General features: G+C 54.5%; 1 protein-coding gene across 4 annotated transcripts; it reads right to left on the reverse strand.

The window, feature by feature from the left end:
• Positions 1 to 429: 429 nt before the first annotated feature.
• ASIC1 (acid sensing ion channel subunit 1) lies at positions 430 to 25,759 on the reverse strand. 4 transcript variants are annotated; one of them, XM_019419314.2, is made up of 12 exons: positions 25,128 to 25,759; positions 23,906 to 24,283; positions 23,083 to 23,278; positions 6,269 to 6,419; positions 5,526 to 5,653; positions 5,093 to 5,246; positions 4,656 to 4,712; positions 4,032 to 4,185; positions 3,501 to 3,592; positions 2,921 to 3,000; positions 2,728 to 2,832; positions 430 to 2,566 (listed from the first exon to the last, which is right to left on the reverse strand). In XM_019419314.2, exons 2-12 carry the CDS (start codon positions 24,265 to 24,267, stop codon positions 2,462 to 2,464), a joined length of 1,584 nt encoding a protein of 527 aa, XP_019274859.1. In that variant the 5' UTR covers positions 24,268 to 24,283; positions 25,128 to 25,759; the 3' UTR covers positions 430 to 2,461. The 4 variants fall into 4 exon arrangements, with proteins under 4 accessions (XP_019274859.1, XP_019274860.1, XP_019274856.1 ...); XM_019419315.2 differs by having other exon boundaries at positions 5,093 to 5,243; positions 25,128 to 25,757; XM_019419311.2 differs by lacking the exons at positions 23,083 to 23,278; positions 23,906 to 24,283; positions 25,128 to 25,759 and adding an exon at positions 9,095 to 9,904.
• Positions 25,760 to 27,633: the final 1,874 nt, after the last annotated feature.

Below are 27,633 nucleotides of genomic sequence, written 5' to 3' on the forward strand. Positions count from 1 at the left end.
ATCAACCAAGTTAGCAATAAAGCCAAAGCCCAGAATCCAGATCTTCTGGCTAATAGCCCAGAGGTCATTCCACAGATTCAGTGCAATAACTACCTCACGCCAGAACTTGGACCCAACTTTGTCCCTGACCTTTAAAACCTAAGCTGCTTCCAGATTTTATTTTGGATTTTGACCCTGCCCGCTCTCCAAAGAATCCTTTGTGCTAGGACTTCTCTTTGGGACCTTTGACCTCTCCCTCTTTCCCTGCCCAGTGGTTCAAACCATACCTGGTGTGATGGTCAGTCTGTCCCATCCCAGGAGAACCAGAGTCTCCTTGCTCAAGCCTCCTTACTTCTCCCCAGTTGTTTGGCCCTAAGCTAAGCTCAGTTTTAGGCACTTCGTGGAAAGGCCCAAATACTCTTCAAATAAGAGAAGAACGACAACTGAAGAGATGGTTGAAACCCAGTTTATTAGACCAGAGGCATGCGTCACCCGTAGCCCTGCCTGCTGTTCTCCATCCGGTGCACACCCCTTGGCCTTGTTCCTGCTTCCCTCTGGAGAGGTCTGATCTCCAAGGAACTTCTAAGAACCAAGAGCTCCCCCAACATCCCATAGCCTCACTCTCTAGCTCCAGGCAGTGCACAGGTGACCTGCCACAGGTCCTGTTCTGGGGTTGGAGACCAAGAGACAGTTGGGCGGAGAAGGCCTGGGAAGGGGTAGGGCTCTGGCCTAGGGGGAGTGCCTGGGGGAGGGGGCATGGCAGGCCCTCTACTTTACTCATTTCTCATTAAGATAGGAAGGGAGAGACAGAAGAGCAAAGCTTTCAACTTCCCCTCTAAACCTGTATTTTTCCCCACCATTACCAAACCATACCTCACCAGAAAATAAAAGTGGTGGGCTTAGGTATCAGGTGAGGAAAGGAGGCTGGGCACCCAGAAGGAAGGAAAGGTCACTGACTAAGGACCTGAACTTCTGTCTCTCCAGCTACAAGACCGTAGCTCCCCTTGTCTCTGACACCCTTGGCTTGGTGTGCAGAGCAGATCTCCACTCCCTGGGCAGGGTCTCTTTCCGCAGCTATCCCTTCCCTGGGGAGGCCACAGTCAGCCAGGCAAAGGGCTTTGTGATTGTGAAACAGGGGAGGGAATGTTAAGGCTACGGAAAGGGCATAGGGTGCCCGGGTTGGGGGCAGAGGGTGAGGCCAGAAAGAGGCAGAGCTTGTGATTCACAGCTTCCTTTATGTCGCCACCGAGACAGTGCGAAGGTTACAATGCGCGTGTCGTCTCCTTGTGCTTCTCAGAGGGATGTGTGTACACAGTACAGACACCAGGGGAGAGAGTCCAACTCTTTATACAGGCGAAGGCATTCAGAGACCAGGGAGGGAGTAGAAACACAGAAAGGGGGACTTGGAGCGGGAGGATGGTTCTTAGAGACAAGAGGGGATGGGGTAGAGACAGACAGAGTCAGGGGAAAGTATATACAGAGATATAGCAATATAGAGTCTGTATCATATAGAAATAGAAAATGCAGATGAGGTTGTTGAGAGAAGCAAATGAAGTTGGGGGAGAGGACTTGGGAGAGTTCCATAAGAAAATTTATGGATGCGGCCCTCCGCAGGGGCCCCTGGGAGAGGGACCAGTGAGGTTAGGCACCAGTGTCCCTCTCCCTGAGCTGGAAGCCAACCAGCTGGATCTTTCATGGGACAGTAGAGGAGTGCTACCTCTTGGGATTTCTCTCCAGCAGTTCTGGGGTGGGGGTGAACTTGTAGGTATCAGGATGTGGCCTACAGCACCAGGGCCACATCTTCTCCCCGTCATCCACTTCTTCGGGGTATTCCCATCCCCAACTCCCTAGATAGAGACTTCACATGTAAGGGGGTGGGAATGGGGACTAGGGTCTTAGTTCTTGCCTGGAAATTTGCGGTTGGGGGGACACTGGGCTGAGAGGGTCTCTTAAGGCTGGGGAAGCCTCCCCCCCCCCCCCCGCAACTAGCCCTCCCCTTCAAGGTACATTCTCTGATTCGGGGCCAAATTCCAGACCCCAAGGATCCCCTCCACCCCCCACTGGGAGGGGCTTTGGTGACTGGTGGCAGCAGAATGTAGGTGGACAGTCAGATGACAGACAGCCAGACAGACATAATTCAGGCTGGGAGCTGGGGGAGGCAGCATGGAGCAGAAAGGGGCAGCCTGAGGTCACCTGCCCCATTCTCTCTTTTTAGTTTTTAGTTTTTTAGTTTTTTTAAAGTTTTTTTTTTTTTAGATTAGTTTCAGTAAAAATAAAAAGAACGGGATAGAGGCAGGGAGAGGGCTCTATGGTCAAGACTCCTTCCTCACCACAGACAAGAGGAAAGGACTGCCCAGGAGTGGGGGACTACCTTGGGAGGGGGGAGTGAGTCCCCAGGGCAGATGCGGAGGGGCGCAACTGAGGGCCCCCTTATTCTCCTAGCCCTCCCCACCTAGGCCTTTGGTACGGTGGCCTGCGGGGCTCAGCAGGTAAAGTCCTCAAAAGTGCCTCGGGCCGGATGGTGAGGTAGGATGTTGGCAGCATACGTCATCCCAGCAGGATGGCCCCGGAGGCTCTCACACGGGTTCTAGGGGAACGGCACAGGACAGGGACTGGTTATCAGAAGGGCGACAGGTGGCGCTGGGGCTCGGGGGAGGCAAAGGAGAAGAGGTGGCGAGGGGGGTGGTCCTGGGGCTGGGGTGGGGGGAAGGGGCAGGGCCGGAGGGCACCCCTCTCTTGCTCCCTCACATGTCTTTTGACGTCATCCAGGCTAAGGGCCACACCCTTGTCCGCGCTGCTCCTTTTGGCCTCCTTCTGGCACTTTCCTCTTCTGCACAGCTTGTGCTTAATGACCTGAGACAGAGGTGGGGTGGTGAGTGGTTTGGCAGGCCGGAACCCTGCAGCGCCTGTGGCCCCACCCCGACGGCCCACCCACAATTACCTCATAGGCGTAGTCAAAGAGCTCCAGTACTGTGAGGATGCTGGCCCCAATGAACAGGCCCATCTGGCCTCCAATGTCACCTGCAGGGGAGGGGGCACAGGGAGGTTAGTGGCGTCAGGACACCTTGGAAGCAGCAGAGCTTACTGGGACAGGGACAGTTAAGTCGTATTTGCAAAAAGATCCACAGCCTTTGCACAGAAGGAGCACAAAGCGATTCTGGTGGGGTTTATTTTCTTCTCCGTGCTTTTCTGCATTTTTTTTTAAACTTTTCTAAAGTGAACAGGTGTCATTCAGAAAATATAAAATACCCCAACATTCATTTTCCGGGTAAATTTTCAAAGGCTTATGAAAGAGTCCCCCCTTCATGCCCACAGGCCTGTCTCTACCACTTTGCCCTAAGAGAAGGTTCAGCCCCCTCCTCCCACTATATACCGAGACAACAGAGTTTGGGGAAAGGACCCGGGGGGGATGGCAGGCGAGGAAGGAACTTGCGGGACAGAGGTAGGCAGCCTGCTTTGGGTAGTAGGGTGTCACGCCATGCCCATGGCATGGGAAGGGGACAGTGCCATGAGCAGCTCACCCAGGAGCCCTGCAATTTCATAGGCCTTCTTCTGCTCAATAGTCTCATAGTTGAGGACTTCAAAGAAAATGTCCAGCACCAGGATGTTCTCCCTGCAAAGGGGTTGGGGGAGGAGACCTAGGTTCAAGTCACATCTCTGTCCCTTACTAGCTAGGTGACCTTAGCAAGTTATCCTCTTTGAATCTGTCTCCATGTCCATAAAATGAGATGTCGATGGGGGTACCTGCCTTTTAGGATTGTTGTAAGGATTAAGTGTGATGGCACCTATGAAAAGACACTCCGCACACTGGCAAGTGTGGAGTGACCCCAGTTGTAGCAGTGCGGATGAAGATAGAGAATGAAGCAAGGAGGAAAGAGAGGTGCTTTCTTTGCTTGCTCCAGCTAGATCTGCCCTCCATGCCCACCCCAGACTCCTTGGTTGCCTTCTCCTTGTTATCTCAACCTCCTCCTGTCTGCTGGCCCCTCAAAGCCCCGTTATACCCTTTACAGTCCCAGCCCAAGGGCCCTGCCCTGCACAGTTAGAGCCCTTACCCTATGTACTGCTCAGACTTGTTGAACTTCTTGGCCAGGTACTTGGCTGACGCTTTGCTGGGGATCTTGACCATGGACAGCTCCTTGCCGTAGCGGGTTAGGTTGCAGGGCATTTCACACACACAGTATTCCTGGTCCTTCTCCACCAGGAAGTCTGTGCCCGACCAGGTGAGAGGCACCAGTTGAGTGGGGCTCTTCGGCCAGCACCTTCCCAACATGAACATCCTGGCCCTGTCCAAAGGAAGACTGGATCCCCTTCTCTTTACCTGACCTGTCCTTTGCCTCAGCCCTGTGCCTGCCCTGTGCCCACCCTGTGCTGATCCTCACCCAGCCTCCCCATGGATATTTCATAATCCTGTATCTCATTGCTTCAGGGCCCTTGGGGGTCAACCAGCTGAGGTGTTGATGAGAGAGGGTGAGGGCCCCTCCCGGGTGAGCCCGGTTCATTTTTCACAGGGGCCTCTAGAGATGCCATTCCCAGCCTTGCTGAGGTCAGACACAGGAGAGAGAGTTCAAGTGAAGCCTGATCCAGGAGTTATCTGAAGCTTCTGGGAACTTGGTCTGCAACCCCCATGCACGTGGCTCCTTCCTTCCCCCAGACTACCCCAGGACAGGGGTGCTCACCCAGAGCAGGATCCGCACACTCCTTGTACTGTTCTGGAGTGCAGTATGGGGCATCCCCTAACAGAGGAGAAAAGACAGTGGTGCAGGATGGAGATTAAAGGGGTCTTCTGATGATGGTGGTATTAAGGGCCTAGAAACTGGAAACTAGGAGAGGGTGGGAGGGCAGGACTAGCCAGCCCCCAGTCTGTCCTGAAGGTGACCCACCCCACAGTCTACACCCCTCTTGGATGCTTTCCACACTTTCTGACGGGTACAGTCAGGAATTGAGGTCAGAGGGACAAGAGCCATAGGCATATGGACGGGGCTAGAACTGTGGTGGGGAGAAGCCAGTTAATCTTGCTTCCGTATTGGCAGGTGGTTGATATGCATGGGGAGCTGGTGAGAGGCAATGCAGGCTGAGGGGCCCCAAGACTGTGTCTGGAGCTTTGGGGCCTGACCTGGCATGTGCACCATGCGACAGTTACAGTTCTCCACCAGGTAGCGTGTCTCACAGTCGATGCGGCAGGCAGTTATGCTGTAGGAGTCGAAGAAATCCGAGTCCATGGTAACAGCTTTGCAGGTGCCCCAGGGCGGGGGCAGGTAGATGAGCTGCTGGGAGAGCCGGGGAGCTGGGGGGTGTGGGGACTTCTCCCCGAGTCACCTTGATGGACTTGTCTGACAAGATGCAGAACTCAGGAGTCCTGCCCCCTCTCCCTCTGCAGACTCTGAGGGTCTCAGAGTTTACAGAGCATTCCTGTTCATTCATGCTTCTCACTAGTCAGACTGAAACCCAGACACTAGCTCACCCGTCCCTCCTGTATTGATTGCCCACCACTCCATCTCGACCCCTCAACACCCCACCCTGGGACCAGCCTCCCGTGGTCCTCTCACCCGCTGCTCCTGGCAGGACACAAAGGTCTGGAACCCTGGGGCCACACCAAAGCCCAGCTGGTCGATGAAGGGAGGTTCATCCTGACTGTGGATCTGCACTTTGATGCCCGCTTCGAAGGACGTCTCATCTATGGGAATGAGGGGGGTGTGTATCGGGAAGGCTTCTGACTCCCTAACCTCCTTCAGAGCTGGGGTCATGCCACCTCTCCTAGGAATAAGCACAGTGCACACTGGGACGGGGAGAGGGGTTAGTCTATGGGGCCCATCCCCAGGATCCTTTTGGGTTTGCTAACTGCATGCTGCCCTGATGAACCCTGCAACCTACATACTTTTCTTATCTGACTTCAGCTATGCATCTCGGCGTTTCATATTCTTTCCCAGACACTATCTATTTCTCCCTCTCCTTTTCTCTCTTCTCCTCATGTCTCTCAGCCCCAAGGCCCCCTGGGACCAGACTAACGGCAGACGGCCCAAGAAGAGAGGGAGTTATTTATAGAGCGAGTGGCGGCCACTGATGGAAAGGGATGGCTGGTTACCTTGGAGAGTAACTGAGCCAGGAAGGGGGAGCCAGAGAACTGTGAGGGTGGCAATCAGGTAGAGTCGGAGATGGAGATGGCAAGATGCTAGGAAGAAGGGAGGAGAGCCCAAGTCCTGCCTCGGGTCCCACAGTGGAGCTCAGGAGTCCCCTGGTGGAGGCTGATGACTAGGGCCATGGGAAGGGGTCTCAGAGAGAAGTGACATACCAGTCTCTCCCCATACGGGCAGGTACTCGTCCTGCTGGATGTCCAGCATGATCTCCAGCCCATTGCCAGTCCCACCCTTCATGGTCTTCAGCCGTGGACGCCCATCTCGGCCCGAGTTGAATGTGTAGCACTTTCCATACCGTGTGAAGACCTGGTGAAGGCAGAGTGAAGAACCTGAGAGTCCTGGCAGCGCCTCCTACCTACCAAGGGCTGTCCCCAGACCCCTCGGCTGCTCAGGAATGATTCCTTCTATGTAGCCCATTCTCCATTTGTCCTCCTCCTCACTCATTCGCTGCCCTTCTTTGCCCTGCTCTGTGCCCCGGAAAGCTGATCCTGATGGAGTGTGCTGTCCGTGCCCCTTTGTCACTTGGACAGCCTCTGGGTTCGGGATGGCCACTGGGAGCTATCACTAAGGGATCAGAGGGCAGAAGGAGACAGAGATCCGGGTGTTCATCCTTCCCCACCCTTCTCCCCTCTGAAAATGTTCTGGCAGTGGTTTAGACCCTGAACTACAGACCCTGCCAGAAGGGCTCCCCGCATAGCACTGCTGTCTCCCTGTACCCCTTTAGCTTGTATGTGACAACTTCCCACTATCACTAGGTGCCTCAGGCCCCTTCAGGCAGAGTTTCCTTAATTCTGCCCACAGCTCTGTAAATAGACCCTTTGTTCAAGTCTTTTCAATTAGACTATCCGAGTGGCAGTCTTTTTCCTGCTGGGACCCTGACATATATACACCTCCATCACCAGGATCCCGTCACTGCCATACTCCTGGTCCCTCCTTGAGACCCCCTCCTCAGGCCCAAGATCCTGGGGCCTTCTGAGATATGATTTCTCTTCTCCCGGATTTTGCCCCAGGCATCTGAAATCTTGCTCTCCCCGAGATCCTTCCCCCAAACCAAGCGAAGCTTTTTAGTTTTCTCTAGCAAGTAGCCCCTTATGTCCATCGTTGTCCCATCATCACCAGAACCTGAAAGCGGACCTAGTTGCCATCCCAAGGACCATGCTCACCCAAGCACCAGCATCTCCTCTCCCAGGATTTGGTACTGAGCATTCAGGGCATGGTATGCTTGGCAATGTTTGTGCAGAACTATGAGGGCCTCAGAGGAGATCTGAGCCCTGGGGGCAGTCTCTCCAGCCCATCCCTCAGAGCAGCCCTTGTCACAGTTCTGACCACACAGCCACGGAGAGAAGAGTGAACCAATTCCTTATGGCCCTCTCCCTACTGCTTGCCTGAATGTTTCCAGGTTCCCACAAATGGGGTGAGTATGCTTTGACTACTGCTTGATGGTGACAGAGTCCACAAAGCAAGTCAGAAGGTCAGTACAGACACAGCCCAGGGAAAGAGAAAGACAGTGTTAGGCCAGACCAGAGCAGTGGGGGTATGTGGAGGTTCTTAAGAAATAGAATCCCTGTCCCCTTCCCCCTTCCTGGAACAGCCTCCTCCCCCATTCAGAAAAGAAAACACGTGCTCTCCTCTATTCTGTGGGTAAGGCCCAGAGATGAAGTAGAGACAGAACTCCAACAACTCCCAATCCCCCAGCCCCACAAGGAAGTTTTGTGGCACTCAGTCACAGGTTCCAGACGCACACCCACGCCTACCCTCCATCTGGAAGGTGAGGGACCCCAGGTGGCCCAGAGCACCAGCCCTGCCTGGGCTGAGGGCTGTGAGGTTGACCAGTGGGCTGCTGCTGCCACCTGGTGGTTCTATGTGAGAAGTGTTCTACCCTCAGGTCCAGAGGCGGCTAAGTTGACCCCTTTGTTATCATCCCACGTTCCTGTATTTCCTGGCCCGCCTGAGATCCAGTGGCCAAAACCTCGAGGTCCCTGTCTGCGGTTGGTCCACAACACACTGATGACAGCCACCTGCTCCTGCGCTATGGATGAGGTGGGGGACGGAGGGACAGATGTGGGGGAAGGGAAGGCCAGGCATCTGGCACCTGGAGGGGGCAGGAGAGGAGTCAGGCCAGACAGAACTGGAAGCTGAACTGGGGAGGGGTGGGGGTGCCACTTGGTGCCTCAGCAAGGACCCTAAACTCCAGAGTGGGAGGGCAAGCAGGAGGCTGACTCCCACTGAAGGCTTCCCTGGGCAAGAGGATCCCTAGGCACTCAGAGCTGGAGGGGAAGGAGAGGATTTAGAGGAGGTCTGTTGTTCTCCCTCAGATACACAGATAGCCACACACACACACACACACACACACACACACACACACACACTGTAGGAGGAACACTGAAAGACCACATGAGGATGCACTGACATCCCTGCTGTGGTCATTACTGAGAAGGGGTGTGGTGGGGTGGAGTTGGGGGCTGTCCCCACCCCTCCACCTCCCTTCCACGCTCTTCTTCTGTGCCTCCAGAGACCAGGTTATACCTGCCCCAGCTCCAGTCCAGGGGTGACAGTCAAAATTGTTAAGGCCAGGAATAGGTACCCACCATCAGACCAGAGGTTGACCCCAAAGACAGACTAAGGTCCTAGGCCCTGCTCGATCGCAGGGAGGTCTGGGAAAGGGCTGGAGATGCTGGAGAATATTCAGGGAGACACCAGGGGCCTCAGGGCAGCAGCTAATTACCAACTAGCACAGATGAATTTCAAGATTCTAACAGGAAGAGCAGGACGGCACAGACCCGAAAATAGCAGCCCGGTTCCAGACCCTGGGGCTCCCGGGGCAAGCTCTGGCCAGGTCTCTCTGAGACAGGTCCTAAAGTGTGGGTGGCCCAGGTGAGGCAGGGGAGGTGGTCACCAGCCCCAGCCCCAGGAGGCGACAGTCAGGGTGTGCCATGTCAGACACGCTTAGGGTGCTACACCCGGCCCGGGCCCCCACTCACCACCGAGAAGTTGTGGGGGCCACAGGGCCCCCCGCAGTAGGAACAATAGAGCAGCATGTCCTCCAGCCGGTGGCAAGAGCGATTGTAGAAGCGGTGCAGGTTAAAGGGCTCCCCAGAGAAGGCCTCAGGCCCCGGTGGGGCCAGAGGCACCCCAGGGTCGTCACTTTCATCCAGCCCCAGCATGGGGGCCAGGTAGAGCAAGTCGGGGTAGCTGAGCTGGGACAGCCGCACAGCATTAGTGTTGCAGAGGGTGACCGCCGGGAAGGCCAGCTCTGTGGTGGCCACCTCGTCTAGCAGAGTCACGTGCGGGTAGCTGAGGTAATAGGCAACGCGGTCCCCTACCTGGCACAAGAAGGCACCCAGTGCCAGAACAAAGGCCACTGCCCACAAGGCCTGCCTCGGCCCTGGACCCCCCTCCACGAAGATGTGGCTGGTGCCATGCAGGGTGCAGCTGTTGGCAAAGGCCACCAAATCCATGGGCGAATCCCCCTCTCTAGCCTTCTTCCTCACTGCCTCCTTTTCCTTCTCTTCCTCCTCTTCTGATTCTGACTTGTCCCGCTGCCGCAGCTGGTGCGGACCCCAAACATCTCCCAAGGGCCCTGGGGCTTCCTCTCCAGAGGAAAATGACACAGAGCAGAAGATCTGGATGGGCATCTTCTCCAGGGGCTTCCTGGCACTGGGGATTGGCAGGTGAAGGGAGAGACAGATGTGATCTCAGGCAGGGTCCAGCAGAGCCAGCCTCCCAGACCTTCTGCCAGGTCTCCTCCGCCCCGCCAGCCAGCTGTCCTTCTCTGCCAGGGCCTTCGTGGCAGTGTGGCTGAGATGGGGCTGAGACTGGGCGGGGCGTGGGGAGGAGGACCTGCCTGCTCTGCCACAGGGCGGGCCTCTGGGCTGATGAATAATGGATGGCGGTGGGAAAGGGAGGCTGATGGAGGGGAGGGAGCCCCTTTCCTGTCACCAGCTCCAGCAGGACAGAGGGGGTGGAAGACAGTGGAAACCCTAGACAAGCCTAGGGGCTCCAGGTGAGATGGGACCTAGCAGATTCCTTTGCTTCCACAGCCCAGAGCCACAGTCCCTGCCCCTCCCCCATGACATTCAAGCTCCCTATCACCATCCCATCGGTTCCTCAGCATCTCCCTTGGTCTTCCTGTCCCAATTCTGGGTCCTCGCCCCCATTCTCACCTGGTGCAGCCATTTCCCTGAGATATCAGAGCCTCTGCACTCTCGGCTCTCTCAGACCTCTAATTCCTCCATGACTCCCCCTGATCCATAATCCCCCCAATTATTTCACTGACCATATACCCCCATCATCTCCCAATACACACATATGACCCCAGTTCCCTTTCAGTCACTGCCCTGACCCCAATTTACCCTGTTACTTCCTGAACCCTTAATTCCCCTGTAATCATTGCCTTGACCTCCAATTTCCCTCCCGCCAGTCCCTGACCCCATTTATCCTTCCCTGCCTCCCCTGATTCTGGCTCAGCTTCAAGTCCTCACCCTCCCCTGTGCTGAGCAACACTTAGGTCACTTTCCCCTCCTCCACCTTTCCCTTCTGTGGCTTGGGGGGCAGCCCAGGTTCCATTAGCAGAGGTCTCTCACTGACCACAGACTCATTTATGGCCAGTTCCCGGCACCAGTGGGGGGGAGGACCCTGTCTCTTGCAGCTGAAAAGCTTCCTGGCAGACCACCACTCCCCCTCCCAGCTTGCCCACCCCTCAACGTCCAGGAGAGGAGTTCGAGGAATTCTGTCTGGTAGGTGGAAGAAATTGAGATCAGAGAATACTGCTAGGTCAGGTGGAGAGTGTCAGGAACCAACTCGGGGTGTTCCCCAAACCCTCAGCCTCATACATACACCTGGCTGCTCAGTCTCTGAGACTTGCCCCCAGTTTACCATTCTCTGCCCCCAGGCCCCTGGCCCCTCTGTGCGCTCTGATTACTCAGGGCCAATGATTGAGGAACTTGAGCCACAAGCCAAGTCTCTAGGGCCTAGAAGGTGACCTGAGGGGAGGAGTGGAAGGGAGGGAGAGAGGGGAAGCCTGTTAACCCTTCCTTTGCAGGACCAGAGGTAAGCAGTGGAGGTCAGATGAGTCTACTGGGCCTTGCCCTTCCTTAACCATCACACAGCCTCAGACCTCCTTCCCCCTCCTTTTCTCCCCTCCCTCCCTGCTCCCACACCTCTTCCCTTCTCTGTTTCCAGGCAGAGACCCTGGAGTGTGTTGGGGATTGGAGGCAGGGTGCCAGATGCCAGCAGAACTGACTAATATAGGACCTTTGGCCTCAGCTTTGCTGCCAGGGACACAGAGGCCCCAGAAGAAGAGCGGTGTTTGAGCTCTGGCCCATCTCCATCTTTCACCATTGCCCTCAGACTGGCCTCCACCTCTTTTGCCTAAACAATGGCTTTCCAACTGCTCTCCCCAATCCCCTGCCTCCCAGTAGTTTCTCCCCACCTTATATAATTCTGACCATTCTCCTGCATAGAGACCTTCACGCCCCAGTGCCTCTTGGTGAAATCACCTCCATCGCAAGAGGAGCTATGAGGCCTTTGCAATTTACCTTCCAGCCTCCCTTCCCCAACCTTCCACAGCAGTCTAGTGCCTAGCCACCATGCCCTTCTCCCGTTCTGCATACACACAAGGCTCATCCACAGCTCCATGCCTTCCCTGGACTCCATCTGGAGAATTTCTACTCATTTATCAAGACCTTACTCACATGTTACTTCCTCCGAGAAGCCTTCCCTGATTGCACAGGACAAAGTTAGTACCCATTCAGGACACAGAATGAGGGGTCCAAATCTGCTCAAGCCCCTTCAGGCATGAGCAGTGACCAACAGGTTCTTGAAGACAGAGACCGTGAAAATGAAAGAGCAAGACCCAGGGACCATGTTAAGAAACTAGAACCAAGAAGACCAGGAACACCCAGGGCAACCAGAGAGGTCACTCAAGAGATGAGAAGAAAGATTACCGCCCCCCAACCCCCTTCGGCTGTGGTCCTCAGGCTTCTTCTGTGTGAATTCATGGGTTCCTTTTCTGTTTCTGGTCCCGTGTGCCTTTTCTCCACCTGGGCACCCCCCTCCCAGACCTCAGCTTCTAGAAGGCTTTGCATGTCCTCAGGATGTGTGTTTCACAGGTAAGTTCTAGGCCTGGGGTGAGGGTGGGGAAGCCACAGCTGCCCGTGCGTTCCACACCCACTAGAGGGCATTGTTCCCCTCCTTCAGACTTCTGGCCGGAGAGGTAGGTTAGACTTCCAGAGGGAAGACACCAAGACAGGGGACAGACACTTCCACCACGAGGCTTCACTAGAGAGAAGGGCACGCGCACACACAGCAGCTTCAGAGGACGGCAAATCCAGCATGGCAGGACACTTCTTCCCCCACACCAACACAAAGACCCACACTGCACACCTACACATCACTACACACAGCTGCCTTGTGGGGCAACAAAGACACACACACACACACACACACACACACACACACCAACCACATTTCTTCCCTCCTCCATCCTCTAACATTCTCTGCTACCACATCTTGTTCCAGTAGACAAATCCAAAATTTTCACAGAAATAGGAGGTAAGGAAAGTATCAAGCAGCACACACAGACCGCCCCCCCCCCCCCACCAAGCACACACAGAGGCCCCAGGAGAAGTGGCCAAGCAGAACGCAGGTAGGACAGCACTCGATTCTGAACCCTCTGTCCAAGGATGCAACCCTTCCCTGTGTCATTCCCTACCCAGCACCGCTCTTAAGCTGTGTGTGGCGACTCAGTGGTTTCTGACTTTCTCCACATGTCTTTCTAAACTCCCTCGCCCTCAACATCTGTACAATGTTTCATGCTCTTCAATTAATATCTCATGGGATCCTTATACAACCTAGTGAATTAAGCAGGTTTGAGTAACTTCACCCCCCCCACAAATGAGGAAACTGAGGCACAATGATCTGTTCAAGTTTCATGGAGAGCAAGTAATGGGCATGAGACTAGGATTAGATCATCCCCCTCCAAATCCCTTCCTCCTTCTTCATTCTTTCATTTATTCATCAAATATTTACTGAGTATCTGCATACTGAGGACACGTGAAGAATACATAGGGGCACCTGGGTGGCTCAGTCGGTTAAGCATCTGAGTCTTGGTTTCAGTTCAGGTCATGAGCTCACAGTTCATGAGATTGAGCCCCACATCAGGCTCCATGCTGACAGGGCAGAGCCTCCTTGGAATTCTCTCTCTCCCTCTCTCTCTGCCCCTCTCCCATTCCCTCTCTTTCTCTCAAAATAAATAAACTTAAAAAAAAAAAAAAGAATATATAAAGGACCAGGATCTTGCCCTTGTGGAACTTACTGTCTGATGGGGGAGACAGACACCATTTTCTAAAAATTGCAAAACTAAATGTTTAATTGCAAACTACGATAAGTGCTATGAAAAAAATAATATGCTCTATGGGAGTGAATGACAGGGAGATCTGACCCAGCCTTGGGAATCAAAGCAGGTTTCTCTGAGGAAACGATGGTTTAATTGCAATCTAAAGAATAAGGAGGCATAATTAGGTAAAGGTCTGCATGGGGGTAGGGGGGGAGGCAGGGGGAAAGAGTATTCTAGAGAGCAGAGTCATGCAAAGGCCCTGAAGACCACGGAAGGAGAGAGCTGAGCAGAGGAGGAGGTAGTTGGAGAGCCAGGGCAGGGTAAGAACAGGCTGGAGGAACATGCAGGACCCAGACCTCTCAGGGCCTTGAAGGCCACAGCAAAGATTCTGGTCCAAGGACAATGGGAGGCACACCGTGGGAGAATTTCAAGTGATCAGAACAGTGTTTTGAAGAAAGGACTCTGGAGTGGCCAGAGGGGTTGCTGGAAGACCTGTTAGGAAACGATTGCAGGGTCTAGGTGAGACGGTGAGTAGTGGGCTGACGGTGAGTAGAGGATAGGGATATTTGGGAGGCAACAATGGCAGGTCCGGTTAAGGGCGGTGAGGGAGATGGGAGTGTCAGGGATGATTTCTAGTCTGCATAAGTGGCTGTATGGTGGGGTGGCTCGCTAGGCCAGAACACAAGGCAAGGACTAGTTTGGGAGATAAGATGATGAATTTGGCTTTGCACATGCTGGGTTTTTGGAGCCTTGGGGACATCCAAGTAGAGATGTGAAGTGGGAGATTGGTCACTGGTGCTGAGGCTGAGAGGAGAGAGCTAGACTGAGGCATACATCTGGCACTCGCTGGTATATAGATGCTGACTGAAGTCATGCGTGAAGATGAGATGGCCCAAGAATAGAATAGAAAGTGAAAGAAAGAAAGAAAGAAAGAAAGAGCAAACAAGCCTGATTTGTCAATATCCACTGAAGCTAAACAGAATCCCAACCTGTGACTTAACCACAGCTCCTAGTTATATACCCAAGAAATGAGTATCTATGACAAGCAGAAAACATAAACAAGAATGTTCATGGTAGCTTTATTTATAATAGCCAAAAAACTAATAACAACCCAAATGTCTAGCAAGAGTAGAATGGATAAACACATCTTGGTATATTTATATAATGAGATACAACACAGCATTGACAAAGAGCTAACTACCACCACACCAAACAAGATAATGTCACAGACAAAATCGAAAGCAAAAGAAGATAAGCACAAAAGTGTGTATGGAGGATACATATACTCTAGGAACTTCAAGAACAGGTGGAACTTACCTGTCCCGACAGAAGTCAGAATAATGGTTACCTCTTATGGGACAGTACTGACTAGGAAAGGGCCTAAAGGAACTTTCTAAGGTGCTAGAAATGTTTTACACTTTTATGCCAATGTAAGTACATACTGATGTAATACGTAAAATATAACATTGTGAGATACACCAATGCAGGGGCACCTGGCTAGCGTGGGTAGGGCATGTGACTCTTGATCTCAAGGTCATGGGTTTGGGCCCCACATTGGGTGTAGAGATTACTTAAAGATAAAATCTTATATGTAAAAAAAAGATACACCAATGTAAAAATGTACTAATGAAAAATTCATCAAGTTGCACCATTAAATTGTGCCCTCATGATTTATAAAAAGAGAAAAGCTTGGGATTGAGACTTGAGTAGTGCTGACATTGAACAGCCAAATTAAAGAGAATGAACTGGCAATGAGACAGAGAAGGAGGAACTAGACAAAGGAGGAAAATCAAGAGTGTGTGGGTGTCAGGACAGAACGGTTTTAAGAAGAGGAGGTGGTCAACCATTTTTTAATGTTATTGAGAGAGTAAGGATAAAGAATGTTTGCAGGATCTGGCCACATGGAGGTCCCTGGTGGCCGCAGCTAGAACCATTTTGGTGGAGTGCTGGGGGCAGGCAGATGGCAGCCTGAAGCAGATTGAAGAGGGAGTTTGAGATGAGGAAATGGAGACAGTGGAATATATACATCACTTTTCAGAATTTTTTCTGTGAAAGGAAGCAGAGAGATAGTGTGCGAGCTGGAGCTGGAGGGAGCTGTGGAGTCGAGAGACCTTTGGTTTTGGTTTTTATCTTAACCTCAACCCTGATACATAGCAAGTGCTCAATAAATGATAGCTGTCGTTTTAGCTATGTATTTCTAGATGGGAGAATCATAAGCATGTTTCAGTGTCAGTAGGTAGGTTCCACTGGAGAGGCAGAGACTGAGTGTAGAAGGAGAGGCAAAATCTTTAGGGTAAAATTCCTATATAGGTAGGAGATCAGATGGAAAGAATAGGTTGAGATTTTCAGCCTAGATAAGAGGAATGCTCCCCTCTGGGGATCGCTGCCCAAAGGAAGGGCGAGTTCTTGGCTGAGGCTTCTATCTTCTGAGGCTTGTATCTTCTCTGTGGAGCAGGAGGCAAGGTCATCTGCTGAGGGTGAGTGGGGGGGCTAGGAAGGGCGGCTGTTTGAGATGAGTGGAGAAGTCTACAGTAATCATTGGGAAGAGCGAGGTGACCAGGAAAATACAATGGGGTTGCCAGGTGGCACAACAGGCCCATTTCAGGATATTGATCATGGGCACAAGGTGATTTCAAGCTGGCCTATTGTGTGACGTCCTCCGGTAAAGCTTGGTTGCCCTAGAGCCACCCTGAGGAAAGCCAGTGGTGGGTCTATCTACTAAGGTCAGGATTTGGCCAGGTGGTGCAATGAAAAGGCAGAGGAATCAAGAGACTTGGTGTGGCCAACCTGAGGCTGGGGTTCCTTCTCCTTTGTACCCTTTTCCTTCCTGCCTCCTGCTTCTTTAGAGAACACGGCAAGCTGGGAAGCCAGACACACTCCTCCCCCCACCACCCTGCTCCACACATCTGCTCCCACAGTCACACACAAAGAACCTGGATCTAGAAGATCTGAAGTCAAGGTCCCACTCTGGCATTCACTGGCTATGTGACCTCAGACAAGTCACCTAACATCCCTGAGCCTCAGTTTCCTCATCTTTCAAGTGAAGATATTAATATCTTCCTGCCTCCCAGAATTGAGGACCATGAGCTAAAGCAAAGGGAGTTTGTATATTGCAAAGCTCGACTGGAAGAGATGATTAATTTTGCTGCTATGTGCTCTGCATGCAACCAGAGGTTTGCCTGCACACAAGCTCCCTCCCACAACCACACTGAGCGGCGTGTGCCCCCATGCGCATCCACACACGTCCACCTCACCTAATCTACATCCCCATTCTCTCATCCTCAGACCCCACCATGGAGGTGCACATGTGTGCTTGCCCACTTGGGGCCCACATGCAGCGAATGTGTCATAAGGAAGGCTGAGTTGACTGCTATTCACGGTCAAGGCCACTGCAGCCGTCTCACCCCTAGGAATGTCCCCAGCCTGGCCTGATGATGTGACATACTGATTAGAGACACACAGCACTAAGCTACACAGCCCCACTTCCCAGGGCCCCCGGGACTGCAGCCACATCAAGGAGGTGCAGATGAGAAGGGTGAGAAAGGGTTTTCTTTCCAAGAACTCATAGTAGCTCAGAAAAATCACAATTTGTCCTCCCTTTCCCCGGGGGGTGGCCTTAGAAAACCTGGGATGCCAGAGTCTCTCTCCTTAGAGTTTCTTAAGGGAACTTCCCCTCAAGGTGAATACACAGCCTTTTTGTGCTCATTTTAACATTTTCCACAAGGAAGGGGCACCTGGGTGGCTCAGGTGGTTGAGCATCTGACTTCAGCTCAGGTCATAATCTCACGGTTTGTGAGTCTGAGCCCCACATCAGGCTCATTGCTGTCAGCACAGAGCCTGCTTTGGATCCTCTGTCTCCCCCTCTCCCTGCCCCTCCCCTGCTCACACACACACTCTCTCTCAAAAATAAATAAAAACATATATATAATTTTTTTTTCCACAAGATGTCTGATCCATGTGTCCAGAAAAGTCAGTACCATACATCCATTCCACACATGGGCCAGCATGGGCTTAGCTAGAGAGTCCCAGAGGCTGAGGGAGGGGCTGCCCCCAGGCAAAGAAGAATTTAGCAAACTCCTTAGAGCCCCCTTTCCTCACAGGAAATTGGGCCTAGAAGCTAAGAAGTGAAGCCAGATGAAACTATGCCTAAAATAGAACCCAGGGGTCCCCATGCCCAGCCTCGCCCTCTGCCAGAACTAGGCATCACTTCTCATTCTTGCTGCCTGCTTCCCAGTTTGGCCTCCCAGAATCCTCACACAAGAGTCCTGACTGGGAGGTTCTCAGCCGGAGGGTAGAAGTTCCTGGAGCAGCCACCTCAGACCTACGTGAGGGCAGGCTGGTGCCTCGGGTACCTGGCTGGAGGCAGACAATGACCCCTGCTGGAGAGCAGTGAGCTGTGCATCTGCTGGGGGAGGATGGCAGCGGGTGGGGGGTGGGGGTGGAGAGTCACCACACATTCTATGAAAGTGGAGTTTCTCGGGTGCCTGAGTGGCTCAATCAGTTAAGCATCTGACTTCAGCTCAGGTCATGATCTCACAGTTCGTGGGTTGGAGCCCCGCGTGAGACTCTGTGCTGACAGACCAGATGGAGCCTGCTTGGGATTCTCTCCCTCTCTCTGTCTCTGCCCCTCCCCTGCTCTCTCTCTCTGCCCCTCCCCTGCTCTCTCTCTCTCTCTCTCTCAAGAATAAATAAATAAACATTAAAAAAAAAAAAAAAAACCTCTAGAGTTTCTGAATAGCTGAGCTGGCCTGGGGAGATTGGAAGAACTCCACCCAGATGTCGAGGGTCCTCTGGTACCAGTCACATTACTCCCTGTTCCCTGAGGCTTCCTTTGTTACTGCCGCCACTCTCTAGGCTCTGAGCCTCTCTGGGTACCACACTTAACTCCAAGCTCCCTGAGGGCAGGGACTGGGTCTCTGGGACCCAGCATGGGGCCTGGCCCTTAGAAGGGGCTCTGTCACAGTAATGAACGAAAGTTGAAGCATGCTCAGAAGCAACCTCCACCCGCAGCAGAAACAGGACCTCCCTGCAGGCCTCCCTCTGCTTCCCAGATGGATGCATACCAGGTGCAGCAGTGACCATACCTTTGAGTTTTCCGCAGGCTGGGGCAGGAGAAAGGCCCGCGGCTTGGAGGTGCTCCCTCCACCCCTGCACTTCCGACTCTGCCCCCAGAGGCACTTAGTTACTTACATCAATTCCCTATTACTTTAGCCAGCAGCCGAGAGATCAATTAACTTAGAGTAGCCTCTTAGCTGGGAGAGGGGTGGAGTCAAGAATGGCAGGGGAGGAAGAAAGGACCGGGAGAGGCAGTGAGAGAGGAAACTACGTTATCCAAAGGATGTTTGTGAAAGAGAGACAGAAAGAGAGGGAGAAACCCTAACCACGGTCCCCGGGATTCTTGCATCCGGCTCTAACTCCCGTCTCCTCCCTCCAACCTCAGGCACTTCTGAGGGAGGGAGGGAGAGAAGGATAAGGCTGGAAGGAACGCCCTCCTCCAAAGTTAACTTCCCCGCTCCAGCCTCTCCGGTCCCTCTGCAATCTGTGCATGCTCCCCGTTAACCGCCCCCCCCCCCCAACAAAGACCACTGGGCCTTTGCCCCCGGGCAGGGTTGCTCAGGACCCTGCTCTCTATGTAGCAGTCTGGGCAGCTTTTCCCCTCAGCAGCCTCCATTCCCTGCTAGCTGGAGGGAACAGACTCAGTGAGGTCTGAGCTGGTCTGAGCTGCTATGCGGTGGGAGGGGGATGAGGCAAGCCAGGGCGTGTGGGTGTGAGGGGTGTCAGTGAAGGGGCAGAGCCAAGTCGGGGATAAGGATGCTCCCATGCTAGCCCTGGCTCTCTCTGGGACCTGCACCCCGGCTCAGCTTGCTATAAGATGGCTGCTCCCTCCCCTCTCCAGGTCCCAGGATCACCCACCTACACCCACTTCTTATATCTGCTTCTTACCCCTCTAGGTGATCCAGAAGAGTCCTGTCCCCTTCCAGAATCTTAGGGGGATTTCTGTGCCTCTGGGTCCTGGCGGGGGGGGGGGGACTCCTGTAGGCACCTCAATCCCTTATCCCCCAATTCCACCCCCACCTGAGAGAGAATACTATCTCCACTGCATACCCACCCCAAGGATTTCCATTTTCTGCCCTCCCCTTCCTTCTCTTCCAGGGTCCAGAAATGAATTCCCCACTCTCTCTCCCCCAGGCAAAGGCTCTGGGTCTCAGCTGGAGGAGGGGGGTGGCATAGGGCTGACTGGGCAGCCATCTGCCAGCCCCCTCCCCTGGTGCTGTTCAGCATTCCAGCCACACAGGCGCTCCCACTGCCAGGGACAGATAAGGTGCAGCTGGAGGCTGGCACCAGCTGCGACTGTGCTCACTCCCTCCGGCCCCCACCCAGACACTGGCAGACAGCTGCGCCCCTGGTCCCCCTCCACGGAACCCCTGCCCTGCCGTGGCCTGGCTGGCCTCTGCTGGCCTCGAGCTGGGGTGGGAGAGAGCGGAGCCTCAGACCCTGTTGCCCTGGCAACGAAGCACCCCGCCTCAAAGGAAAAGAAGTGGACAGGGAAGACAGGGTCCTTGAGAGTGGGTCTCTGGTTGCTCTTATGGTAGCTCAGGAGAGAGCCGCTAATGTCTACCCTCTGCCCTCTGCCTCTTCAGTCCCAAAGAGTTTCCAAATCAGTTTCTCCCAGATTTAGCCCAGGTTCCCCAAATGTATTCCTACTCTCCAAAGCCGACTCAGCTACGGCTGGGGGATGGACCCAGTCAAACACTCTGTGACCACCAGTCCATCCCCAACGGTTGAGCTGGATTCAGAAGCACGTCTGGGGGAAACACTTGTCACTGCAGACCCCTGCTAGAGAAGCTGGGGTCTTTGAGGGACCAGAATATGCCCTTCCTATGCCCCCTGAACTGTCCCCCACGAGCAAGGTTCTCACTGTTGGATCAGCTTTGCCCTTGGAAACCAGGAGAGGAATTCACATGTACCTCTGCACGCTATATTTTGCAAAAACTGCGAGCCAGGGCTTGGATTCCTAGTTAGAACCTCTGTTTCAAGGCAGCAGAAGATGCCAGGACAGTCTCTCCGGAGCTCTGACCCAATAGGCAAATGCTTTCTGTCAGTGCCCTGTCTGTCCAGGGGCTAAGTACATACCTCTTGGCCTAGAGAATGGCAAGGATGGAGAGGCAGATGTTAACTATTAGACCAAAGAAGAAGAGAGAGAAGGTGGAGCATCAGGCAAGGAGTGTCTGTGCCCCTTAGTACCAGGGAGCTGGAGGAGAGGGCCTGAGCCCTTCCTTTCCACTGGGGAGATGTCGGACATGGATTCACAACCAAACTCCCATGTGTGTAGTAACATCCCTATCGGCGGAAGTGGTATAGTTCCTGACATGGAAAGAGGCGGGCAGGGAGATCTATGAGAGAGGGTCGAAGGAGGGGGTGAGAGGTTTGGGTGCGGCCAGATTCAGGGTCAGGTCTTTGACATGAGCTCAGAAACATCCAAAACCTAGTCTTCCCTGGCGACCCAGAACCAAGAGGTGCCAGTGCTGGGTCTGCAGGTTACTAGTTCTTGTGTCTCCCCTTACGCCAACCCCAAGCAAGAGGAAGAACTCAGATTGTTCCAGAGCTTTGTGAACCAGTCATATGTCCATCTGTCTACTTAGAATTGTTCCCTCAGATAACATGGACCGATCACATTTCAGTATCTCCAATTTCACGAACCGAACGTGTCTCGGCATCACCACTTGGAATCTTTCTGGGCATGAGGGACAAATGGAGCCTCAACTGAACCCTTTCTATGGACTAATTAAACCCCCGCTTTACACATTCTCCGGTTGAGCCAAGTAGTCTGCCCACCGTCCAGAATTACAAGCCATTCAAGCTAATGGGTTTTCTCTTTCTTGCTGGTCCCTTCTGCCTGTACACTGGGTATGTTACAGAGGAGGAAGGCTCTGTCTTACTTCTACCTTTGCCCACTTCTACCACTCATGGGTATACAGTTGGTGAGCCCGGGAACCCTTTGGTCTCAGGCTCTGGAGAATCCAGGACTTTCCTGTTTCGAGGAAGGAAAGAGGGAAGTGGTTAATGCGCCATTCTAGGCCCCCCATCAGCTTGGCTCGGCAAGGAGTGTAGTCTTGAAACCTTTGTCCGGCAGGATTGACAAAGGCACATGAAGCTGGTCGGCAGAGCAGGGCGTAAGGAAATTGGGAATCCTTGTGTAACCTCAGCAGGAGAAAACAAGCATGGCCACAGCTCCAACATTTCTACACAAGCAAATGCAGTTCATGCTCCCATAATGCTGGGAGGAAGCAGGCAAGGAGGGGAGGAAACGGGCAGGGAGAAAAGGGAATATCTGAGAGCGGAGAATTGGGGGCAGGCATGGATAGCAAGGGGGTCCTAGGGGAGGCTGGGTTTTCAAAGAGCAATGATCAGGATTGGAAATGGATACAATGAATCCAGGGCCAACAATATTAACAAACAGCACACTTCACTGGAACTTAATGAGACATGAGTTCTAATCCTGAATCTGTCACTAACCAACTACGCGAACTCAGGCAACTCATTCCACCTCTCTGTGCCTCAGTTTGTGCATTTGTAAAATAGAGATAATGTGGCTGTTTATCCAGGGGATTGAAGGACAGCCTACAAAGCATTCTGAAGGGTTATAAGCATTGTTCTCTCATCTGGTGTTATTTTTCACACATGGCTCCAGGTCCTCTGGGCCCTTTCCAGCCTGTCTGGTTGTAACTGCTCAGGAATCTATAGGACTTGCCCAGGATCACCTGGCACATGAGGTGCAAGTCAGTTCCCCTAACCCTCCTTGGGATGCTGGCTTTGAGGCAGCCCCATCTGTGGGGAGTGGTGTGTGTGTGTCTGCGGGGGCATCTCCATTTTAAGGAGCAAAGGGATGAAAAAAAAAAGCAAAGGGAACTTCCAGTTCAGCCATGACTGTGTACCCCAAATAATCTCTCCTTCCTCAGACCCTGGCTCTGTGGGTCTTGCTGGCAAAGGGGGAACCCAATCGGACAGTATGTGCATGTGTGTGCGTGTGTGTGTGTGCATGTGTGTATGTGTGTGTGTGTGTGTGTGTGGACAGGGGTGGCACAGAGAGAATTACCTGTCTGGCTGTTTAAGAGAAGGCTTCCCTTACTTCCCAGTTTTCTCAGGCTTCCCAAACTTAAGTCCAAATCACCTGCTAAAATGCAAATTCTGATTCAGTTGGTCAGGGGAAGTGGAGTAGCTAAGTCCTGCAGTTCTTTCAAGCTCCCAGGTGATAGTCCTCAGACTTCATTTCAAATAATAAGGCTTACCCACCACCATGTCCAGCTCTGACACCTGCAGCCCACACAGTAAGCTGTGAGGTCAAAGCCATGCCAGGTCGTGTGTGTGTGTATGAGTGCATGTGTCAGCCTGATGTGTGTTATGCACTGTGGGCCCTCTTTCCTGCCATCGTGGACACAAGGTGATGCTCAGGCCCTCACACAGAGCACACGTGCCCCTGTGCTGAACTAAGTCCCGTTCGGACAGAAGCAAACCCCAGGGACCCACAGCTTCCTCTCCCAGAGTAGCAAGCTTGAAGAGAGGTCCTCGGCTCCTAACCTCCTCCTCTGGGGGCAGGGCTGACTCATGCCCCACACCAGGGGACTCACTCACCACCTTGAAGTCTTCAGCGCTGCAGACCTCCCCCCGGAAGTGGCAGGAGAGCAGCATGTCTCGAATGTCGTGCCCTGCACGGTCATAGAATTCCCGCATGTTGAAGGGCTTGGGCTTGAAGCTGCGGAAGTTGGCCTTGTCCTGCAGTATCTCCAGCTGCTTTTCATCTGCCATCTGTGTGTCCGGTATCTCATACCTGGAGCCCAGGGGTGAGCAGCGCATGGATCAGCATGACCTTCCATTCATCCCTCCACTGGGCCTCCAGTGTCCCATACCCAACCTCGGTGGGGGGGGGGGGGGGCGGGGAGGGAGGAGGGTAGCAATCAGCCCTGGGAAGCAGGCCTGGGCATAGGCACAAGGAGAGCTGGGTGTGTCCAGAGGACCTGAACCCCGGGGTCTGAGAAGCCAGTAGGATCTGCCGTGGCCGCGTGGGTAAGGGAGAGGTGGGCAGAGACATCAAGGCAGGAACTATCTTTATACTACAGTCCCTACCCTTTAAAGATAGAGGAGAAGATCAAGACGCAGCGGCAGGAGGGTGGCAGAGGTCATTCCAGAGAAGGTGCTAATGTCTCATAGCTCAGGCTGCGTAGGGGCAGAGCTGTTTGGGACTATGCTGGGATCAGAGGTTGGGCTCCCTCAACTGCGTGCTCAGCAGCACCCCAATTCCTTTGCTGTGAGTGGCAGGCTTGGGGGGCCTAGAGGACAGGGTTGTCCGGGCTTTACAGCAGGTTTGGAGAGGCGAGCCCCCTGATAGGGGTATCCGGGAGCTGGGATGCATGCAACTCCAAGGAGCCCGGCTAGCGGATGGGTGGGAGCCTCCCACCTGTTGTTGAGCAGGGCCAGCAGCTCCCCAGCGTGGTACAGGTCATTCTTGGAGACTTGGCTGAAGCGGAACTCGTTGAGATTGCACAGCGTGACGGCGGGGAAGGTGAGCTGGGAGGCAGCCACCTCATCGAGCTTGGTGACGTGGTGGTAGTGGAAGTAGTACTGCACTCGCTCGGTGCACACACACAGCAGCACAGCCAGCGAGCCCAGGAAGCACAGGGCCCACAGCGCCCGCTTCAGAGACAGCCGTTCGTAGGAGAAGATGTGGGCCAGGCCGTGCAGCGTGGAGCTGCTGGCGAAGGCCTGGATGCTCACCGGCTGGACGCCACCCACCTCTTCCTCCTCGGCCTTCAGTTCCATCCTGGCCGAGGGGGCCCTGGGGAAGGGGGGTGGGGAGACTGTTATTGTCCTGAGATGAGAGTACACCTGGGGGGCCCTGCACGTGTGCCCATTCGGAATCCCCGTCACCAGAGGTCACTGCCCCTGGGGCAGGAGACTTCCCTCTGTGTGTGAGCCCAGAGGTGGCCGGCCAAGGGACACACTCGTAGAAGAGGGTTCCTCCAAATGTGGGGGCACAGGGGTCAGCTCAGGCCAAGAGAATGCCCTCCCAGGAAAGCTTCCCAGGCCAGGGGAGACCCCAGATATAGTCATTGGAGGGCGAGAGGGAAGTCCCAATATTTCCACAGGCAGGCACAGGAGTTCCCTCCAGATGTGGGGTCACTCTGGGACAGGAATGTCCACCCCATCCTAGAGACGAAAACTCCCCCAGATGGACAGAACCCAGGGTCAGGAGCTCCTGGCCAAGGGTGTCCCCAGGACTGAGCTTTCTTCTGGCTGAGCTAAACCTGGGCTAACCACCCCCCCGCCCCGCGAGGTGGGGAGGGGCCCAGCCCGAGTCCTCACCTGCGGGCGTCTCCAGTTCTCCTAACCGCGCAGGCTATGTGTGTGTCTATTTGGGGTGGGGGGTGGAGGGCAGCCGGAGGTGGATGCATGGGGGGGGGGGGGCACGGTTCCCTATGACAGCTAGCTGTCCCCGCCCCGGACGCAACCCCCCCACCAGTCCAGCTTCTCGACGCAGCCAGATCCCCTGCTCGGCCCCCGCCCCCCTCCCCAGCCACCGAGCCGCCCCAGCAGCTGGGGAAAAGCGAGAGGGGAGGAAAGTCTCGGCTTCGGGGCGCTGGGGAGTCCCGCAGCCAAAGGCGGGGGTATCGGAAACCCACCTGAGGGGGCTTCGGGAACCCGGCAAGCGGCGGCGGGTCCTGGGGCGCGGGGCCGGACTCGGGCTCAGCGCCGAGCCGCGGAGGGGCTCATGGCCCGGAGCCGGAGCCCGCGGCTGCCGCGGCACGCCGCGCAGAGCCCTGCAGGGAGCGGCCCGCCCGGCCCGGCTCCGCTCGGCTCTGTCCGCCCGCCCGCGCGCGCTCGCTCGCTCGCCTCGGCTCGGTCCGCCCGGGCTCGGCGCGGTGCGCGGTGCTCTCAGCCCCGGGATCTGCAGGGATCCATCGTCCGGCCGGGAGGCGGCGGGAGGGAAGGCGGAGGGGGAGGGGAGAGGGTGCGCGTGCGCGCCTACGGGTGTCTGCGAGGGTGTCTCTGGGCCGGTGTGAGCGCGGGGCCCCCGGACGCAGGAGCGGGACCGAGGGCTCCCCCCGCTGCCTCGCCCCCTCCTCCCGGCCGCTCTCGGCGGCTCTGCCTCCCTCCGGTCCCGGAGCCGTCTCTCTGCCTGTGAGGCCCTGTGGCTTGTGTGTGACTATGTGTGAGAGGTGTGTGTGCGCGCGCGCGCGCGCGCGCGGGAGGGTGTCTGCCCCCAGCGTCCCCCTCCCCGCGCTGTCTCCTTCGGATCGATGCTCCTGCCTCTTGCTGCTGCTTCCTCTGGTGGCACACGCGCGCGCGCGCGGGCGCGCGCGCGCGCACACACACACACACACACACACACACACACACACACACACATACGCAAGCTCCAGAGTCACACTTGACTGATTCAAGCACTTGCTCGTGTGGAGACACAGACACACATAAGACCAGAGTCACACCACGCCACTCACAGCCACACACACCCCCACAGACACCCACGCATCCCAGAGGCCTGGCCTACAGGGCAAGCACCCAGGAGCTGACACTTATTCACCTGTTCTTATCCCTGCTCCCACCTACATATGACATGGGCACACATGTACATATATAAACAAACATACAGCCTTGGCCACCCAAATTCCATCCTTGGAGCCTTGGGCTTGCCTTTGGAGGGTGGCATATTGGCAGCCCCTCACTGCTAAATCTCTGAAGGAGCAGAGAGAAAGAAGAAATAGCCAGAGGTCAAGGTTTTGGACAGAAGTCAAGAAAGGGAAAGGGAAGGGGGTGGGGTGGAAAGGTGGAGGGTTAGGAGGGTGGGGGCGGACAGGATGAGGAAGAGATGGAAGGAGGAGCTGTACTCAGGAAAGGAGCAGAATTCTGGGGCACTAAGCTCAAGCCTGGGGGCTGCTCCTGTAGCTCTCACTTCTCTCCTTCTCTCCCTCCCTCCTCCTCCTCTCTGAGAGGCCTTGGGGGGCCCTCCCTATCCAATTAACAGAGAAGGAGCAATCAAAGGGAAGTTGTTAATTTGCTGATGCTCATTAGGGGCTCTTAGCACAGAGACTGTTGAGGTCTGATGGTGTCAGATGATGAGGAGGGGGGTGTGGGGGACCAGAATTCTATCTCTAGCAACTCCTTCACTCCACTTGCAGGCTGGCGCAGCTCTGGAGAAGGAAGGTGAGAGGTGTGTTCCCAGGGCTTTAAGTGAGAAGAAAGAACCTGTAATAAGAAGAACTGGCACAATGGAAAGAAGTTGCATGAGAAGTTGTGAAGTATTGGGGGGCAGGGGGTACAAGAAAAACCAGAGAAGGGAGTTGGAGATCCCTAGAGGCAGTGTGGGCTTAGGACCCCAGGAGGGAGAGTGGGATCCATTTACTAGGGGCCTGGGCATGGTGCTGCCAAAGGAAAGGGAGGATCCTGGGTTCCGGTCTTGAGTTGGGGAGCTGTCCAGCAGCACCAGACACTGCTGGAGGGCTGCCATATCCCTGGGCAGCCACTGGGTGGCAGCACTATTCCGGATACTTAGAATCAACCCAAGGGGGGCATTTGGGAGTGGAGTTTGGCTTCGAACAGGGACCGGAGGAAGCATGGGGCAGGATTCTTGAATTCCAAGTGTCTTCAGGGGAGGGGAGGACCATCTTGGAGCATCTGTAATTCCCCTAACTCCCCACCCTCGCAGGCTGAGTGACATATGGAGCTTCCTCAAATGGGTGCAAATTGCTTCAGTCACCTGGGATGTTATTGAGGGAGCAGCGGGGGTGGAAGGAAGGTGATGAGGTGAGGTGGAGGCTGGCAAGGACTAATCGAGGCCAACGAACAGCCTCAGGAGTCTGAGGGAAGATAAAAGTTGTGAATCAGGCAATCTCAGCTTTCAGAACTGGCCCTGCCATTCATTAGAATGGGCTGGTATCTTGACCTCTCTGAGCTCAGTTTCCACATCTGTAAAATGGGGTAATATTTAGTTCACAGGAGTTTCTGAGGATTACATAAGCTAATGCACGGAAAGTGCTTAGCACATTAGCTTGTACCTACTAAATCCTCAATAAGTAATTATTATTATTAGCATTAGGGTTTGGATCCTGCCGTAAAAGCACCAGTGCAGCCAAATCAGGGCAGAATCTGAGAGTGGTTCTCAACCCTGGCTGCACATTTGAATCA

Source organism: Panthera pardus, unplaced genomic scaffold, assembly GCF_024362965.1.
Source record: "Panthera pardus isolate Hobbes unplaced genomic scaffold, ASM2436296v1 HiC_scaffold_6, whole genome shotgun sequence".
NCBI lineage: Eukaryota > Metazoa > Chordata > Mammalia > Carnivora > Felidae > Panthera > Panthera pardus.